Source organism: Homarus americanus, unplaced genomic scaffold, assembly GCF_018991925.1.
Source record: "Homarus americanus isolate GMGI-L3 unplaced genomic scaffold, GMGI_Hamer_2.0 scaffold5366, whole genome shotgun sequence".
In the NCBI taxonomy this organism is placed as follows: Eukaryota; Metazoa; Arthropoda; class Malacostraca; order Decapoda; family Nephropidae; genus Homarus; species Homarus americanus.
In genome coordinates this window covers 2,694-22,824 of record NW_024719128.1, presented here as the reverse complement: position 1 = coordinate 22,824, position 20,131 = coordinate 2,694, and the positions used below count along the sequence as shown (strand labels likewise).

General features: G+C 44.4%; 1 protein-coding gene across 1 annotated transcript; it reads left to right on the top strand.

Annotated features, from left to right (window-relative positions):
* Window positions 1-4,129: 4,129 nt before the first annotated feature.
* Window positions 4,130-18,821, top strand: LOC121859949 (C-type lectin BjL-like; the record flags this gene model as incomplete). Its single annotated transcript, XM_042356905.1, has 4 exons — window positions 4,130-4,327; window positions 4,782-4,970; window positions 6,184-6,257; window positions 15,456-18,821. Coding segments are annotated over 4 exons (617 nt in total), but the record flags the coding sequence as incomplete, so codon positions are not given.
* Window positions 18,822-20,131: the final 1,310 nt, after the last annotated feature.

Here is a 20,131-nt window from a genome sequence, read left to right as displayed (position 1 = left end):
GGGGCTGTTGTCCCAGAGAGCTGTTGTCCTAGGGAGCTGTTGTCCTAGGGAGCTGTTGTCCTCGGGGCTGTTGTCCTAGGGAGCTGTTGTCCTAGGAAGCTGTTGTCCTAGGAAGCTGTTGTCCTAGGGAGCTGTTGTCCTCGGGAGCTGTTGTCCTAGGGAGCTGTTGTCCTAGGGGGCTGTTGTCCCTCACATAACTACCAACTGTGGCTGTTTGATATATCGTATAACTAATCTCCTTAGGCGTGTCATTACTCAGTGCCTGTTAACACTACGCTGTGTTTAGTGTTAACATAATGGGTTCACTGTGACCCACTGTAGATGTATCCGTGCCTCTTATCATTTTGCTGTTGTAATAAAAGATGCCCTATATATCACCCTTCTCACTCATGTTAGTGAAGATAACCTTTTGCGTACGCGGTCAACCCCGTGATGAATATATTCGTCTGTTGTTAGCCCCCGTCTGGCTCTACAGTATTGGAGATCTTCAGTACATAACCCACCACGTCATCACCACATTTTTTTTTTTACAATTTGGCTCACGAGGGGGCTAGTTTATTGGGCACCCCTTTACTTCCTGTACAGAACGAAGTACAGAAGCGTTTACAGCGTCCATCAGGGAAGCACGCGGAGTGATGCTTGCCTTTCGTCTTCACCACAGTAGTTAGTTGTGCTGGAGGTTACGTGACTGATAATTGTAGTGCCTTATACAGTATTGTTACGTGACGTGTGCTCCCAGTTTGCAGGATTAAACTTTATTTACATTTATCTTATTATTACTATAATTCTTATTAGTATATCGTACACTTCGTATAAATCTTAATGCTGCAACCTGTCCAGTGCAGCGCCATTAGAGATAATTATGTAAACCAAGACTGGTAGCTAGTCAACCCGTTGCTCCATCCTGGCGTTAATAGTTTAAGTATTGTATCAACCTCCATGGCTCTCTCTGCGCCATAAAAAGACAGTAAAGATAAGAATTGCAGTGTTTTTTATAGTGTGCTACACTCCTGTACTTCTGAGCTGCAAGGAAAAAAAAACGAGGTCAAAGCAGCAGAGTGTAGCATTTAGATGGTTGTGACTGGGGACGACGAGGTGGTGGCCAAGGGCTTCCCTCCACGTCATTACTCTCCTGTCAACTGTCGTCGATATGCACGAGAAGTTCAATTCTCTCTGTAACGGAGGACGTAGAGGTTGAGACGTGCGCCTTGATCACAACTTCTAAAAACCATTTATTCCTGTAGTATTCAACAACTCAAAACTAAAACAGAAAATTCGAAGCTAAAACGAATAAATACATAATAGATGAAGCTACAGCAAAAGAAGAGATTGAGTTTCTATATTAATAAACCAGAGAATGTTGTACTGTGATCCACCAGCCTCGGATAGTCCAAGAACAATGTCATGCTTCTTGAATTATACCAAATAAACCTTCACTCGAGTAGACAAACTATTACTCATTACAGACCAAGAGTAAGCCTAAGTAAAGGACCCTCCTGGAAATAAACAGTTGACAGTTATCCTTGGTCAAGTGGCCTTACTGTTTACCTTCACTGTCTCGGCACACAGTATACTCCCACGGTCTACCTGCACCCAGTGCCGGATTTAGACCTGTGGAGGCCCATGGGCAGCCTCTTTGTGGAGGCCCCCCTCATTATAACTACCCAAGAGGGTGGGGTGGCGAGTGAAGCGAACATAAACATCTGGGAGTTCCGGGGGGCGCTGTAAGCCCCCCGGGAAATTTTGAAATTTGAACACTTCTTTGGAGAATTTTGAAGCCATATGCAGTTATATTGAGGAAATTAGAACATTGAGAAATTTTTAATTAACTGTATATTTATTGATAGTGTACAAATTCCCAACACACACACACACACACAAAAGTGAGACATGACTGGAGTCATTCATGTGGTTTCAAGTCGACCAGCCCTGATATAGCTACTCCCGCACATGTCAAAAATTTTAAAGAGACTTCACAGAAAAGAATATAATATTAGTTATTACAGAGAGATGATTCTTTGCATTATTAATCAGATAAACCTCTACTCAAATAATGGTTCTGTCCAAGAATGCATGTATAGGCTTCTTTAAGTCCAAGGTCAGATAGATTCAGAATAAATATTAACTATAAATAAAATTGAAGTTTTGCATCCAATAGTAAAACAAACAATTTAATGAATTTGATAAAATTATAACAAAAGTCTGAACATGTTGGAAAAAACAAGAATATTAATAAAAACACCTGCCATCGACCATGGATAATGGATATATTGAACACAAACATTGATCAATTGCAAAATAGAAAATAAACATTACCTTTATTTACAGACCAGGCACTTTACGTGACCTGGCCGCTGCAAAGTTTTTGATCAACTTTTCGAAGTCAATCTCTCTGAGCATGTCATATTCGATACTCATCAAAGCCAGGTGGCTGAGCCTATTATGACACATATTTTTAAAATTTGGAATTTTGGGTAAGAGTATGACCTCTCTCTGACTTCTCCCAGTCCCACGCCTAAAGCTCGCCGTAGGTTCGCCTCCTTTTCACCATTGACTATACTGTGTTATACTGTATATATTGATCGTGGAACTGACAGAATCCGTCATTGACATAGTTAATGTACTCAAAATACATAAAAATAAGTCAACTTGCAGCCAATTGACCTGTAATATCTTAAAGCACAATTATATATGTGAACGTATAACCTAAGAGCACACCCACCCACACACAAGCACAAGCATCAATCGACTCTCTCTCTCGCACTCTCACAGTACATTTGCAAGACATGTTCTAGGAAATGACAATTGACAAGATCATTCATCACTGAGCGGCATCTACTTCACTCAACAAGCACACATGACAATTCTCTCTCTCATTTTACATCTGCAAGACATGTTTATGTCTACTCGTGGGAAGTTCACGAATCATGGGCGACGCAAGTCTCCTCTTTAATCGACAGACACATGACAACCGATGTGCAGATACTACACGGCCCAACCCCCTCCGACCGACTGTCAACAAACACAGTGCCCTGATGGCATTCGTAATGAGGTGATAATGAAAAAAAATATTTTATTTGTTTTTTTTTAATCTCAATTTCGTTATTCCATGTAGTTCATTTTTAATCAATATATGTTTGTGGAATTCTAAATATATTATTAGCAACACAAACAATATCATTCATTAAAAATATACTGTTCATAGGAAACCAGGTATTCATGAATTTCAAGGAGTAGCTAGCCTAATTTCTATCACCCTTCTTGCTGAACATAGTTTTACATGATGGAATAGATAAACATGAATTTTAAAGAATGGAAATAAAAATAATCCAGATGAATAAACAAATAAATAAAATATTGTAATATGTGGAGGCCCCCAGATTGTGGAGGCCCTCTCCCCTCCTCCTAGTCACAGGCCTGGCATTTGACATTATTAGGGACCTGCCACTCTTTGCCATAAACAGATGAAATGTACCGGGAACTTTCCCCCCACACACTCATCATTCTCTCACTTTATGTAACTTGACAAAACCTATGACCCTTCAGGCTTTTACGCCCTTAATGTACGAGTCATAAAGGCAAGTATGAACTTTTCATACTTCCCTGTTGGGCGCTGTAAACGCTTCTGCGCTTCACCTTGCACAGGATGTAAGGGGGTGCCCAATAAACTAGCCCCCTCGGGGGTAAATCTGAATCTGATTGTGGAGGCCCCTGGGCAGCTGCCCACTTTGCCCACTCCTGAATCCCGCCCTGCCCGCACCGTATACCTACTTCGTCTATATTCATGCTCATTTGTATAGCTGCATAGTTTATATACAGTATATGCCACAAACAACTGTAAACCTGTATGACAGTCTTACTGAGTTCTTCTTCTTCTTCTTCTATTATTATTATAATTACATTATGAGCCTAAAAAAGATTAGGACCCCAGTTATTTTACCTTAAGATTAATCAACCTAACCTAACCTAACACCCCAGGTATAAGCATTAGGATGTTTAATCATCAAGTAAAATTAGGTGAATTTGATTAGGTTAAAGTTGGGTTATAATAGGTTAGGTTAGGTTAGGTTAGTTTAGTTTAGTTTAGGTTAGGTTAGGTTAGGTTAGGTTAGTTTAGGTTAGGCTAAAGGTGATACAAAAAAAATAGATGAAATAAAGCAGAGGAACAACTGTGTGTGTTACTCTCTCCAGGACGACATGCAGACCTGTAAGGCCCAGATGACGACAGTGATGGAGGAGTTAGGACGCCTCAAAGCCATCAACTCTCGCGTCGAGGTGCTGGAGGAAGCCCGACCCGACCTAGGACAGCAAGATGACCAGGAGCATGGTGAGGCAGGGAGGGGGAGGCAGGGAGGGGGAGGCAGGGATATATTAGAGAGAAGTAGACAGGGAGAAGAAGGGAGACACCAGGGAGAAGGAGGGAGTTAGGTGAGAGGAAAAGAAAGAAATAAGGAGAGAGAGAGAGAGATGAAGAGAAGAGAGGGAGAGAGGAAGCAAGGACATGGGGAAAGAATGATGAGAGATAAGATGGAAAGGGAAGAGAGGGGAAAATATACGAGAGAGAAAAGGGAGAATAAGAAATAAGAGAATGTGATAAAGATAAAAAGGGAATACATAAGAGAGGAGGAGGGGGGGGAGGAGGCAAAGGAGACGAAAAGTTGGGTTGAGAGTGAATTATAAAGAGAGAGAGAGAGAGAGAGAGAGAGAGAGAGAGAGAGTTGGGTGACTAATATATCTTTTACCTGTCATTCGCGACTCTTCATAATCTCCGTCTGGCGCAGGATGGGCAGCAGCGGCGTACTCCTCATGCCCTCAGCCCTTCGCCAAAGTCAACGGGGAATGTTTCTTCCTTTCTGCCGACGAACTGTTAGGATGGGAAGACGCCAGGCGGGAGTGTGGGCGTTTGGGCGGCGACCTGGCCTCCCCACGCAGCCTGCCCTCCCTCAGAGAATACCTTACTAGTGTACAAGGTAAAGTAATCCTTTGTTATGACCGAGACACTTGTTTGTTATGACCGAGACACTTGTTTGTTATGACTGAGACACTTGTTTGTTATGACCGAGACACTTGTTTGTTATGACCGAGACACTTGTTTGTTATGACAGAGACACTTGTTTGTTATGACCGAGACACTTGTTTGTTATGACCGAGACACTTGTTTGTTATGACTGAGACACTTGTTTGTTATGACCGAGACACTTGTTTGTTATGACCGAGACACTTGTTTGTTATGACCGAGACACTTGTTTGTTATGACCGAGACACTTGTTTGTTATGACCGAGACACTTGTTTGTTTGTTAGATTAGGTTAGGTTAGGTTATGTTATGTAGAAAATGAACATACATAAGAAAATATGGAGTCTACAATAGGCCGGTTGGCCTGTGCATGGCAGCTCCTGTCGAGAGTTACTGCCACTCTCTATCATCCATGAATCTATCCAGCCTCCTTTTGAAACTTTCCAGAGTTCCCGCACTTACTACAAAGTTGCTAAGCTTGTGCCACTCGTCCACCACCCTATTTGTGAACCAGTTTCTTCCTATCTCCCTCCTAAACCTAAACTTATCCAACTTGAATCCGTTGTTCCGAGTCCTATCCTGCTCGGATATTATAAGAACTTTATCTATCTCCCCTTTATTGATTCCTTTCACCCATTTAAATACTTCTATCATATCTCCCCGCACTCTTCGTCTTTCTAGGGAATGCAAGTTAAGTTTCTTTAACCTATCCTGATATGGAAGGTTTTTAAGTCCCGGAATCATTTTTGTCATTCTTCGCTGCACCGACTCTAGTGAATTGATATCCATTCTATAATAGGGGCACCAGAACTGAACCGCATAATCGAGGTGCGGCATGACTAGCGCAAGATATAGTTGCAATAAGACCTCTGCGCTCTTATTACTTACACTTCTAGATATAAAATCCAATACTCTGTTTGCCTTATTTCGAACATTAACGCACTGTTTTCTAGGCCGTAGGTCCGGGCAAACAAGTACCCCTAGGTCTCTTTCACAAGTCGACTTCTCTAGGTTGATGTTGTTAAGGCTGTATACATTATAAGTATTTGTTCTTCCAATATTAAGTACGCTGCACTTGCTGGTGTTGAATTTCATTTGCCATTTTTCAGACCACCCCTGCAGTTTATTTAGATCCTCCTGTATTGTTGAATTATTATTGTGTTTCAGATCCTCCTGAGTACTTGTGGGTTGGTGGCTCACAGCACGAGGATGGGCCATGGCTCTGGTCATCTGGCTCTCAGGTTAGTGCACCATCATCACCATGCCCACATCACCATCACCACGCCCTTACCATCATCACCACACTTACAATATCATCACCACACCCACACCATCATCACCACACCTAGATCATCATCACCACACCTAGATCATCATCACCACACCTATATCATCACCACCACACCTAGACCATCATCACCACACCCACACCATCACCATCACACCCACACCATCACCACCACACCTCGACCATCATCACCACATCTACGGCCACCCAATAGCGGTGGCCATGGCAAGGGAAGGAGGCCAGTGCCCTGTGTACACGTACACGTCGGAAGCACGTCACCCATCACCTTCCTCTACACCCTGTACTGTACACGTCACCCATCACCTTCTCTACCCCCGTCAGGACCACGTCACCCATCACCTTCCTTACTACTACAGTACAGGAAGTGTACACGTCACCCATCACCTTCCTCTACACCCTACAGGTGCTACACGTCACCCATCACCTTCTCTACCTGTACAGGAAGTGAACATCACCCATCACCTTCCTCTACACCCGTACAGGAAGTGTACTACGTCACCCATCACCTTCCTACACCTTACAGGAAGTGTACTACACGTCACATCACCCTCTCCCCATACAGGAAGTGTGCTACACGTCACCCATCACCTTCCTCTACACCCATACAGGAAGTGTACTACACGCACCATCACCTTCCTCTACACCGTACAGGAAGTGTGCTACCACCCATCACCTTCCACTACACCCATACAGGAAGTGTACTACCGTCATCACCTTCACTACAGGACGTACTACACAGGAAGTGTACCACATCACCCATCACCTTCTCTACACCGTACAGGAAGTGTACTACACGTGCCCATCACCTTCCACTACACCCATACACACGTCACCCATCACCTTCCTCTACACCCATACAGGAGTGTACTACGTCACCATCACCTTCCCTACACAGGAAGTTTACTACCGTCACCCATCACCTTCCTTACACCCTGTACAGGAAGTGTACACACACACGTGTATTACACCCATCACCTTCCTCTACACCCTTGTACTACACCACCTTCCACTACACCACAGGAAGTGTGCGTCACCCATCACCTTCCACTACACCCATACAGGAAGTGTACTACACGTCACCCATCACCTTCCACTACACCCATACAGGAAGTGTACTACGTCACCCATCACCTTCCTCTACACCCTGTCACACACATCACCATCACCTTCTCTACACCCTACAGGAGGTGTACACACGTCACCCATCACCTTCTACACCCATACAGGAAGTGTACCACACGTCACCCACACTTCTACACCCATACAGGAAGTGTACACGTCACCCATCACCTTCCTCTACACCCACAGGAGTATACTACACATCACCCATCACCTTCCTCTACACCCATACAGGAAGTGTACTACACGTCACCCATCACCTTCCTCTACACACAGGAAGTGTATACACGTCACCCATCACTCTACACCCATACAGGAAGTGTACTACACGTCACCCATCACCTTCCCTACACCCATACAGGAAGTGTACTACACGTCACCCATCCTTCACTACACCCATACAGGAAGTGTACTACACGTCACCCATCACCTTCCTCTACATACAGGAAGTATACTACACGTCACCCATCACCTTCACTACACCCATACAGGAAGTCACGTCACCCATCACCTTCCACTACACCCGTACAAGTGTACCACGTCACCCATCACCTTCCCCTGTCCACATCACCCTCCCTCTACACCCTGTACAGGAAGTGTACTACACACCCATCCTTCCTCTACACCCACAGGAAGTGTACTACACTCACCTTCCTCTACACCCTGTACAGGAAGTGTACTACACGTCACCCATCACCTTCCTCTACACCCTGCAGGAAGTGTAATACACGTCACCCATCACCTTCCCTACACCCATACAGGAAGTGTACACACACCTCACCACACTACACGTCACCCATCACCTCTACACCCATACAGGAAGTGTACCACACGTCACCCATCACCTTCCTACACCCATACCAGTGTGTACACGTCACCCATCACCTTCCTCTACACCCATACAGGAAGTGACACGTCTCCATCACCTTCCTCTACACCCATAGCGTCGTCACCCATCACCTTCCACTACACCCATACAGGAAGTGTACTACACGTCACCATCACCTTCCTCTACACCCTGTACAGAAGTGTACTACACGTCACCCATCACCTTCCTCTACACCCTACAGGAAGTGTACCACATCACCCATCACCTTCCTCTACACCCATACAGGAAACGTCACCCATTTCCTCTACACCCTTACAGGATGTGTACCACGTCACCCATCACCTTCCCCACACCCATACAGGAAGGTCACCCATCACCTTCCTTACACTACAGGATGTGTACCACACCATCACCTTCTCACACCCTACAGGAAGTGTACTACACTCATCACCTTCCTCTACACCCACAGGAAGTACACACGTCACCCATCACCTTCCTCTACACCCATACAGGAAGTGTACACGTGTCACCCATCACCTTCACTCTACACCCATACAGAAGTGTACACGTCTACTGCACACGTCACCCATCACCTTCCTCTACACCCACACACAGGAAGTGTACTACACGTCACCCATCACCTTCTCTACACCCTGTACACCGTCACCATCTCCTTCCTCTACACCTGTGCAGGAAGTGTACTACACACGCCTCACACCCATACAGGAAGTGTACACACGTCACCCATCACCTTCCTCTACACCCATACAGGATGTACACGTCACCCATCACCTTCCTCATACACCCCATACAGGAAGTGTTGTCACCCATCACCTTCCGCCCTGTACAGGAAGTGTACTACACGTCACCCATCACCTTCCTCTACACCCATACAGGAAGTGTACTACACGTCACCCATCACCTTCCTCTACACCCTGTACAGGAAGTGTACTGCACGTCACCCATCACCTTCCTCTACACCCATACAGGAAGTGTACTACACGTCACCCATCACCTTCCTCTACACCCATATACAGTTTTACACGAAGTCTTGTCAACCAATGAAAATATCAGAACAATTATATTTAATTTATTTAACAGTAACCAATAAAATATATTTTTAAAACATAATCAAACAGTGACCATTGAAGTTTGGTGTGTGTCCATACAGCGCAGGTATGGATAAATAAAGAAATACCAAACAATTTAAGTAAAATAAAGTCAAGTAGTTATGAACGAGACGCACCAACTAACAATATTTAACCTTAACACAGCAGAATGAAAAGTATCGGCCGAGTAGCTAATGGTGAGACTGAGCTTTTGTGTGTTGGAGGACTGTTAGCCACACTACACCACATTGTCTGCCTCCTCCAAGGACCCTCTTTATAAGTCTCCTCCGTTATGGCGCCGTCTCTCCCTGCACGTACGCTCTCTCTCTCTCTCTCTCTCTCTCTCTCTCTCTCTCTCTCTTAATGCTCATTTTGCTCATGTTTGTAATACGATTGTCATTGTGTTGCTGTGTTAGGTTAGGTTGTGTTGCTGTGTTAGGTTAGGTTGTGTTGCTGTGTTAGGTTAGGTTAGGTTGCTGTGTTAGGTTAGGTTAGGTTGTGTTGCTGTGTTAGGTTAGGTTAGGTTGTGTTGCTGTGTTAGGTTAGGTTGTGTTGCTGTGTTAGGTTAGGGTAAGTTTTGTTGCTGTGTTAGGTTAGGTTGTGTTGCTGTGTTAGGTTAGGTTAGGTTAAGTTGTGTTGCTGTATTAACATCGTCATTTACTTTTGTCTATAAGAAAGTGTAAGAGAATGTTGCGTAACGTCTATATTGTGTGAAGTAATACTATCATACGTTAGAGTTAATAATGTGTTACACCGAGGCCCTTGTGTCGTATGTTACGTCAGGTCTGTTTTGTGTTACGTCGAGGCTTTTGTGTTGTGTGCTTTGTGTAACACCCACGCCCTCCCTGTACACACACACACACACACACACACACACACACACACACACACACCTTGTAACACCCACACACACCCTGTAACACACACACACACCCTGATCTCTATGAGTGTCAAGAATGGTCGAAGAGATTCAATGTTACGAAGTGCAAAGGGATGCACCTGGGTCACACCGAATGTGAAAAGGACCTGGGTGTGTATGTCGATAATGAACTTAAGTTCTCGGGCCATGGTGAGAAGAAGGTGAATCAGGCAACGAAGCTAGGTCTTATAAGGTCGTTTAAATATCTGGATGGTCCGTCGTTCGTCAGGATCTTCAAGAGCGAGGTGCTTCCCCGTTTGGAGTACTGTCCCCCGTCTGGTCCCCGAGATATGCTAGAACTGTCAATTGATTGAAAATGTCCAGAGGAGGGTCACCAGAGTGGTGCCTACTCTACGAAACCTGTTACCCAGAGAGATTAGAACGCCTGCAACTACCTAACTTATACTACAGACGAGCGAGGGGCGACCTTATCGAAGTGCATAAACATCTCGGGGTGCACAGTTGCCCTCAGGAATAATACACGCTGTAGCTGTAAGGTCCAAAAATGGTCTGGTAACGTTGAAACTGCACATCCAGACACATGATGAAACTCAGCTCCCCCTCACCTGTTATCTCTAAGTATTTTTTGTTTCCCTTCTTTATTCTTCTATTTACTCCTCTTCCTTCCTTTACTAACCAAACATCAGTAAAACAAAGTAGGGTAAGAGAAAAGGTGGGGGAGGAGGAGGGAGCTGTACGATAACTGCAATCCTATTTGGCAACAAGTTTACTACCATTGGATACACTATATTACTTGTAATATACACACAAGACACTAGTAAAACATTAACAACAAATGTATTTATAACATATATGTAGGAATAAAACATAAATTACAGATCATTTTGTCTGTTCTGTTCAGGACAGTGTTACCAGATATTTTGTCTCAAACACGAACAGTAGGTGTATTCTTATTCTTGTGGCTGAATGTACATACCTGGAGTTGGTGGACGCTCGCCCCACAAGGGGTCACAGCTCAAGGTTGAAGAAGGCACAAGCCCAGAAAACTGTGAGGGGTAACTTTTTCGGAGAGTTGTGAAATCTTGGACCAATCTGCCAGAGAGTGTTGTCACGGCACCGAGTGTGAGCTGTTTCAGGACAAGACTTGACCAACACTGGAGCAGGTTCAGGTACATTCAGGCCCCGGTGAATGCCCAGTACTAGCCAACAGTGCGTAACAGAGACGTGACCGACTGCCCAAGCGGCTAACGAGCCGATCAGTGGTGAAGAGGATAAAAGAAAAGTAAAGTAAAAACTAACACCCACACACTCTGTAACACACACACTGTAACACCCACACACTCCCTGTAACACCCACAAACTCTGTAACACCCACACACACACTGTAACACCCACACACTCCCTGTAACGCCCGCACACTCTGTAACACCCACATACTCCCAGTAACACCCACACACTCCCTGTAACACCCACACACTCTGAAACACCCACACCCTGTACACACACCCCAACACCCACACAATCCCTGTAACACCCACACACCCCCTGTAACACCCACACACCAACCCACACTCTGAAACACCCACACACACACTGTAACACCCACACACCTGTAACACCCACACACTCACCACCCACACACTGTAACACCCACACACCCACACACACACACCCTGTAACCTGCAACACCCACACAATCCTTGTAACACCCACACACCCCTGTAACACACACACACACACTGCAGCACCCACACACCCTGTAACACCCACACTCTCTGTAACACCCACAATTCCTGTAACACCCACACACTCCTGTAACACCCACACACCGTAACACCAACACACTGTAACACCAACACACACTGTAACACCCACACACTCCCAGTAACACCCACACACTCCCTGTAACACCACACACTCTGAAACACACACACAAACACCCACACACTCCCTGTAACACCCACACACCTGTGTAACACCCACACACTCCCTGAAACACCCACACACACACTGTAACACCCACACCTAACACCCACACACTCCTGTAACACCCACACACTCTGAAACACCCACACACTCTGTAACACTCACACAGACCTCACACACACACTCCTGTAACACCCACACACCCTGTAACACCACACACTCCCTGTAACACTCATACACACACACCCCACACAACACCCACACCTGTAACACCCACACACTCCAACACACACACTCTGTAACACCACACACTGTAACACCCACACACCCTAACATATCACACACACATTCTGCACCACACACTCAACCCTGTAACACCCACACACCTCCTGTAACACTCACACACACACTCTGCAACACCCGCACACCCACACCCACACACACTCTGCAACACCCACACACACTCTGCACACACCCAACACCCACACACCCCTGCAACACCCACACACCCCTGCACCCCACACACCCAACACTCACACACATTCTGTAACACCACACACACTCTGTATCACCCACACACTCTGTAACACCCACACACCCCTGCAACACCCACACACTCTGCAACACCCACACAACCTGTAACACTCCACATACACTATGTAACACCCACACACTCTGTAACACCCACACACTCCTGTAACACCCACACACTCCCTGTAACACTCACACACACTCTGTAACACCCACACAATCCCTGTAACACTCACACATACACTATGTAACACCCACACACCTGTAACACCCACACACTCCCCTGAAACACTCACACATTCAAACACCCACACACTCTGTAACACACACTCAATGTAACACTCACATACATTCTGTAACACCCACACACTCTGTAACACTCAATGTAACACTCACACACACTCTGTAACACCCACACACTCTGTAACACCCACACACACTGTAACACCCCACACACCAACACACCCACACACCCCAGTAACACCCACACACCCCTGTAACACCCCACACACTCTGAAACACCCACACACTCCCCTGTAACACACACTTTGACACACTGTAACACCCACACACACTGTAACACCCACACTCTGTAACACCCACACACTGTAACACCCTGTAAATCCCCACACTCTGTAACACTCACACACACCCCTGTAACACCCACACACTCTGTAACACCCACACACACCCTGTAACACCCACACACACTGTAACACCCACACACATCCTGTAACAACACGGAACACACCTTGTAACACATACACACAATACCATTAACATCCACCCACACACTCCTGTAACACCCACCCACACACACCCTGTAACATCCACACACTCCCTGTAACACCCCATTACACCCTGTAACACCCACACACTCCACTGTAACGCCCACACACACCCACACCCCACACACTCTGTAACCTACCCACACACACACCCTGTAACACCCACACACACTGTACACCCACACACATGTAACACCCACACCACCCGGTAACGCCCACACACACCCTGTACACACACACACACACACACCTGTAACACCCACACACTACCCTGTAACAACACCACACACACACACCCTGTAACACCCACACACACCCCTGTGCACCCCACACACTGTAACACCCACACACACTCTGTAACACCTACACACCTGTAACACCCACACACTCCCTGTAACACCCACACTTGTAACACCCACACCTGCCCACACACACCCTGTAGCACCCTCACCTGCACCGTCACCCACACACCCTGTAACACCCACACACCTGTAACACCCACACACCTACACCATTCACACCCCAACACCCACACACCCCCTGTAACACCCACACACTCTGTAACACCCACACCCACCCAAATACCCACACACACCCTGTAACCTACACCCTGTAACACCCACACACTCCCTGTAACACCCACACACTCCCTGTAACACCCACACCTACCCGATAACGCCCACACACACCCTGTAACACCTATCTACACCCTGTAACACCCACACACACACCCTGTAACACCCACACACTCTGTAACACCCACACCTACCCGGTAACGCCCACACACACCCTGTAACACCCACACACACACCCTGTAACACCTACCTACACCCTGTAACAACCACATACTTTGTTAAACGTCTTAGACTCATATTTGTCGATGAGTTTTTATTAAGGTCCACAAGCATGGCTGACCTTTTAGTTCTAGAAACATGGTATCACAGGCAAAATTTCCAAGTCAATTAGGCACTGTCTCGAAGGCAGGCAACGATGACTGTTAATAAATGGAGAACAGTCAGATTAGAAAAGGGTTGTCAGTGGAATACCACAATGATCGATGCCTGGACCTCACCCTGTTTGTGATCTACATTAACAATATTGATGACAATACAGTATATCGAGCTACATTGTCAAGTTTGCTGACGACATTAAGATATACTGCGGTAAGGTGGGCAGGAATATCAGAAGGTATCGCAAGCTTGTCAAAAGATTTGCTCGAGCTTTTCAAATAGTCGCAGGACTGGCAAAAATTTTTAACATAACAATATGTAAGACAATGTGGGGCACAATAATTCGATTTCTCTGTGAATAAAGTTTTTCTTTCACCTGTTGTTTGACATACTGAAAGCAGCTCAATAAATGGAAACAGAAGTAAAGAAAACCATCCCCATCTGGACTACTGTATATGAGAACGGAGACCATGGCCTTAGAGAGACGACATTACATGAAACGGAACAGAGCAGGACGACTAGAATTATTCCTGAACTACTATAAGTTGGCATAATTATCTAAATAGACTGAGGGCCTTAGAACTGAAAAATCTTCGGACAAGATACAAGAGGGCGAATCTCATAGAAACAGGAGGACTTCAAACTCGCCTAGTTGTCATCCAGAACGAAACGAAGGAACTACTGTACTTGTTCTCTCAGAGGGTGGGTAGGGTTTGCCGCCACCGAGGCAATTTGAATCCGTAGAATTAATGTGAAAATTTTTACTTTCCCTTTACCGGCGATTGACCGTGAATAAAGTTTGAATTACAAAATACTCCTCGTACTGGCCACCTTTAGCTGTGGCCGGCGTTTACAATATATTTGTTGTTTAATATGATACAGGATGTCCAACGATGAGTTGTAGTCTTAAGACAATGTTGTTTTATGTATTTCTTTGTTTCAATTATTGTACTATGATATTTATGACCATACTTTAAGAATGTGAATGTGTGTTGCAGGCTGGGGTACCTGTGGACATGAGCAAGGACACGTGGAACGAGGAGGTGCCCAGCGGGTCGGGCAAGTGCATGGGACTCTTCGGCCAGAGCTCCTTCAGGGCCTACAACTACGATTGCAAGGAGCAGGACTTCTTTGTGTGCCAGTACTACTTCTAGATCCTGCTCCACACACTGCAGGATACGACAACGATTACATTCTCGCAAAAAATCAGTCATTTCTGAATTATGGAATTGCAGTACAGAAATTAGATTTATAATAAGGGTCAAGATTTTAAAAGATTTGAACGTCTTTTGTCTGAAAAGGAGCACCAGCAATTTATTTACGCCCAATTCCTAATAAAACTATGCTATTTTGACTGTCGTCTTAGAGATAGCTTATGTGAACCACTGTGATGAGTCCGGTACAGTACTGGGAAGTCTTAAGGTAAGAATCTTTGAGGATCTTGTTCTTACTAAGGGACACCAGGAGGCAGAGCAGTGATGTTGTGTTCTCACGGCCCATCAATGTCTCTATATACTGTACAGTAGTTTTTCTGTCATGGGAGTAGTTTGTGAAATTGGGAACAAAACCTCAAGTGAGTCAGCTGAATGAAATAGTAGTTGACCAGTAGTTGTCAGCATGTACAGTACTGTACCTAGAAGTACTAAAACCCAAATAACCAATGTATGTGTATCGTTTAAAAACTATAAATATATTTATTGTTCAGTCGATTGGCGCCATACGAGATGTTTACAGCTCAGTGTAAGATGACAACTGCCATCACCAAGTTGGTAATAGTCTGCAGGTTAGCAAGTATGAATCCATCACACCTATTTGTTGCAGTGCCTATTTTGGGGATTTCGTCTTGTCATTATATCTTTATTTCTCTGCAATCATCAGAAGATGCAACTTGCTGAATTCTTACAGCTTAATGTGTAGAAACACTTACACGTGTAACACTTGGCAGCAACGAGCAACCTGCAGATTATAACTTCCTTTAATAGATCATGTTGTTCTTGAGTGAACCTTTTTATCTGTATAACCTGGGGCCGCATACTCAAAAGCATTTACGGGACTGTAACGGTTTGTTTACCCCGTAACTGGTGTTACAGGTATCTCCATAAGCGAGTCCGTATTCGAGATTGTAACTTAAAGGACCTCCTTAGCTTCTGTAACACGCTCAACCCAGATAGAGTAAGTCGCTATTCCCGATTGCATAACAAAAAAAAATAATATATGTTGTAATAAAGCTTGTTAGACTTGTTTTATCATAGAATAATGAAGAAAATATTTTATACATCAACATACGAAAATACGATATTACAGTTTGTCTTTTAAGTTATTTTTTTTTTTACAATAAGAATTGGCTTGAATGGAAGAGACAGCTTTTGTCTTCGTACAACTTTTCAAGTAATTTGTACCAAAATAGAAGATTTGTATTGTCCATATTTATGGTACAAATATTTGTTATGACTGAGTAAACTTGCAGATAGACCTTATTAATGTGGTATAGCCGTATATATCCTCATTAATGAAAGCCAAATACGAGGTCCAGTGAACATTTTTGCCTTCTTTTTTGCATATTCAACCAATAACCTGCGCCTTGGTATGGCTAGGATCAAGTTATAACAAGCTATTCTGTCAAGTATCCAAGAAGTGCCCATGACTCATAGGTAAATAATACTTAACTATCTAAGTTCATCAAACCTAATAAAAAAAGGTGGTAAAAGTTAACAGGTATGGCATTTTTTGTTATTATGTTCATTGTTTTTTTTATTTGATACATTCAGTCTTGTTTTTTTTTTGCTGCAAAATTAGTGAAATGTATTTTACCCTAACAAAGCCTAACCTAACCTAACCTAACATTACCCTACCTAACCTAACCTAAGAAAGCCACGCAAACAATTAAGTTCTCTAGAAAAATTTCAATATCTTTTTTAAAAATACATTTACAGAGACAACAAACCTTTTGATAATCATTTCTCCAACATATCAATAAATCTGTTGATGATATATAAACCTAACTTAGGATGACACTGTTATGTATTTTAACCTTTGTTCATCTCTGCAACTGAATTATAAAAAAGGAAAGGTTAAGTTAAGTTAGGTAAGGTAAGGTAAACTACTCTAAGGTTAGGTTAGGTTAGGTAAGGCATGTTAAGGTTAGGTTAGGTTAGGTTAGGTTAGGTTAGGTTAGGTAAGGTTAGGTTAGGTTATGCTAGGGTAAGGTACATTTCAAAAATTTTGCTGCAAAAAAGAGTATCACTACTGATTGTATTAAACCAAAAACCTATGAAAAAATACTTTTTGTAAGAAAAAAATCTGATACCACTGTTATACAATTTTACCATCCCTCTACTGTATATATATTACTCAACCATAATGCTATCTTCGCTAATGACGCTTGAAGTACGCCTAGCAGCTGTGTTTTGGTATGGGTTGTATAGTAGAGAAAATGGTCTTATTTCCACCTTGCAATAGCTTCCAAGAATCTCAAAAGTCACCGTAAATTATGAAGGAAAGTCAGCCATTTTAAATTGAATTGTGAACTTCGTAAGTATTTAGTGTATCACCACCGCAGAAGTTTATGAACTTTTAAGCGCTTACGATGTTCGTAACCCGTTAATAAGTCTGGGCCCTGTTCAAAAGACATTACGGCTGCTGAGAATGCTGCTGTTCCTACCATAAAGCAGCTTCAAATGCGAGTAGTTGAGAGGCAAGAGGAGGTCCTTATGTTCTGAAGGGAGCTTAACTTAATTTAAGCAATCTAAGTGTGTTTAATCTAATAAATTATGAGAACTTCCTCCTTGCTGATATTTGGTCGTCTCTTCTTTGCAGTAGGTCCCTCCATCTTTGGTTCCCAAACAAACTACTATCACGTGCGTCGATCTCATCTGATTTCTACTTCTCTTCTGATTGGTTGATGATTTTGTTAACTGAGCGACGATTGGCCAACTAGCTCATGCACTGCCATCTACCTTCGGACAAGAGAACTGAATTTACTGTAATTAAATTTTGAGTATGAGAAATTTACGGGAGTGTAAGCAGTCTGCTACTGTACGTAACTGATGAGCGTTTTGAGTATGCAGCCCCCAAATCTGTATATCTGTGTCAGTTAACAACTAAGGCGGATGATTGTATAAAGATATTCGTACGGTAAATATTAACACCGAACTAGTGACGATAATTTTAATAACTTCTTGGGGGGATTATTGTGGGGTAGTTTAGGTTAACCAATAGGAGTCATTCTAAAACCTCCAGTTAAGAGACATTTATCGTACGAATGTTTTAGAATGTGTAAGTCCCACACCTATTGTTTATTAAACATGACCTCAGAGTTGTAAAGTAACTAAATAAATTTACCTGACTACTGTACTCAAGTAACATTCTTAGGTATTTACTTTTTTAGAGAGTACTCAAATATTTAGTAGTACTTTTCCTTCTACTCAGGTATTGTTTTCTAATACGTTTACTCCAATATAATTGAAAAACAAAAATCGTTACTCGTCACATGACCCAAACAGACAGAGTTTTAATGTTTGTGGCAAACTAATAATTTATTTGTTATTAATTAATTATTACCCATAGTAAAAGAGTTGTGTGGGTGGAGGGTGTGGTGTGGGTGGAGGGTGGGGTATGGTGTGGGTGGAGGGTGTGGTGTGGGTGGAGGGTGGGGTATGGTGTGGGTGGAGGGTGTGGTGTGGGTGGAGGGTGGGGTGTGGTGTGGGTGGAGGGGTGGGTGGTGTGGGTGGGTGGGTGGGGTGGAGGGGTGTGGGTGTGGGTGAGGGTGGGTGTGTGGGGTGGGGGGTATGGTGTGGGTGGAGGTGTGGTGTGGGTGGAGGGTGGGTGTGGTGGGTGGTGGTGTGGGTGGAGGGTGGGGTATGGTGTGGGTGGAGGGTGGGGTATGGTGTGGGTGGAGGGGGTGGGTGACCTTGACCACCCACCTCACCCAGCCTACCTTCTTATTGCCCCTCCCCATCCAACCCCCTCTCTCTCCGCCATCCAACCACCTCTCTTCTCCCCCATCCAACCCCTTTCTTCTCCCCCATCCAACCCCTCTCTTCTCCCCATCCAACCCCCCTCTTCTTCCCATCCAACCCCTCTCTCTTCTTCCTCCCCCATCCAACCCCTCTTCTCCCCATCCAACCCCCTCCCCCATCCAACCCCCTCTGTTCTCCCATCCAACCCCTCTCTTTCTCCCCCATCCAACCCTCTCTTCTCCCCCACCCTTCCTTCAGGGGCTCGGTCTTCCAGTTAGACATCAGTTGCTCTTCACATATATCTGTACCTTAAATTCATTTCAAAGAAGCTGTGATTCTAAAATGCTTTACATAATTTCCGCCTTAGATATAAATCATGTTTCTATGTGTGAGACGCTGGGTGTACTTAAAATTCTGCTAAAATAACTAAGACCCCCCCCCCAGCCCAGCCAGGGGGTGCGAAAAATTCAGCCAGTCATGAATTAGAATCGAAAAGTGACGTCACCACGGCCACACCCCCAGTTAGAGGGCCGGTGAACGGTGAGTCTTATTCAGACTCAGTCACCTATGGAGGCAACAATCATCCACAAACTCCTGAACTGAAGGAACTTTATAGCTACTTGGCATGACCAGGGGTTGGAATGGAGCTACTGAGGTCTTTCCCAACATTATGTGACTTATCTCTGAAGCTTAACACCCCACTACCTGCCTCTGTT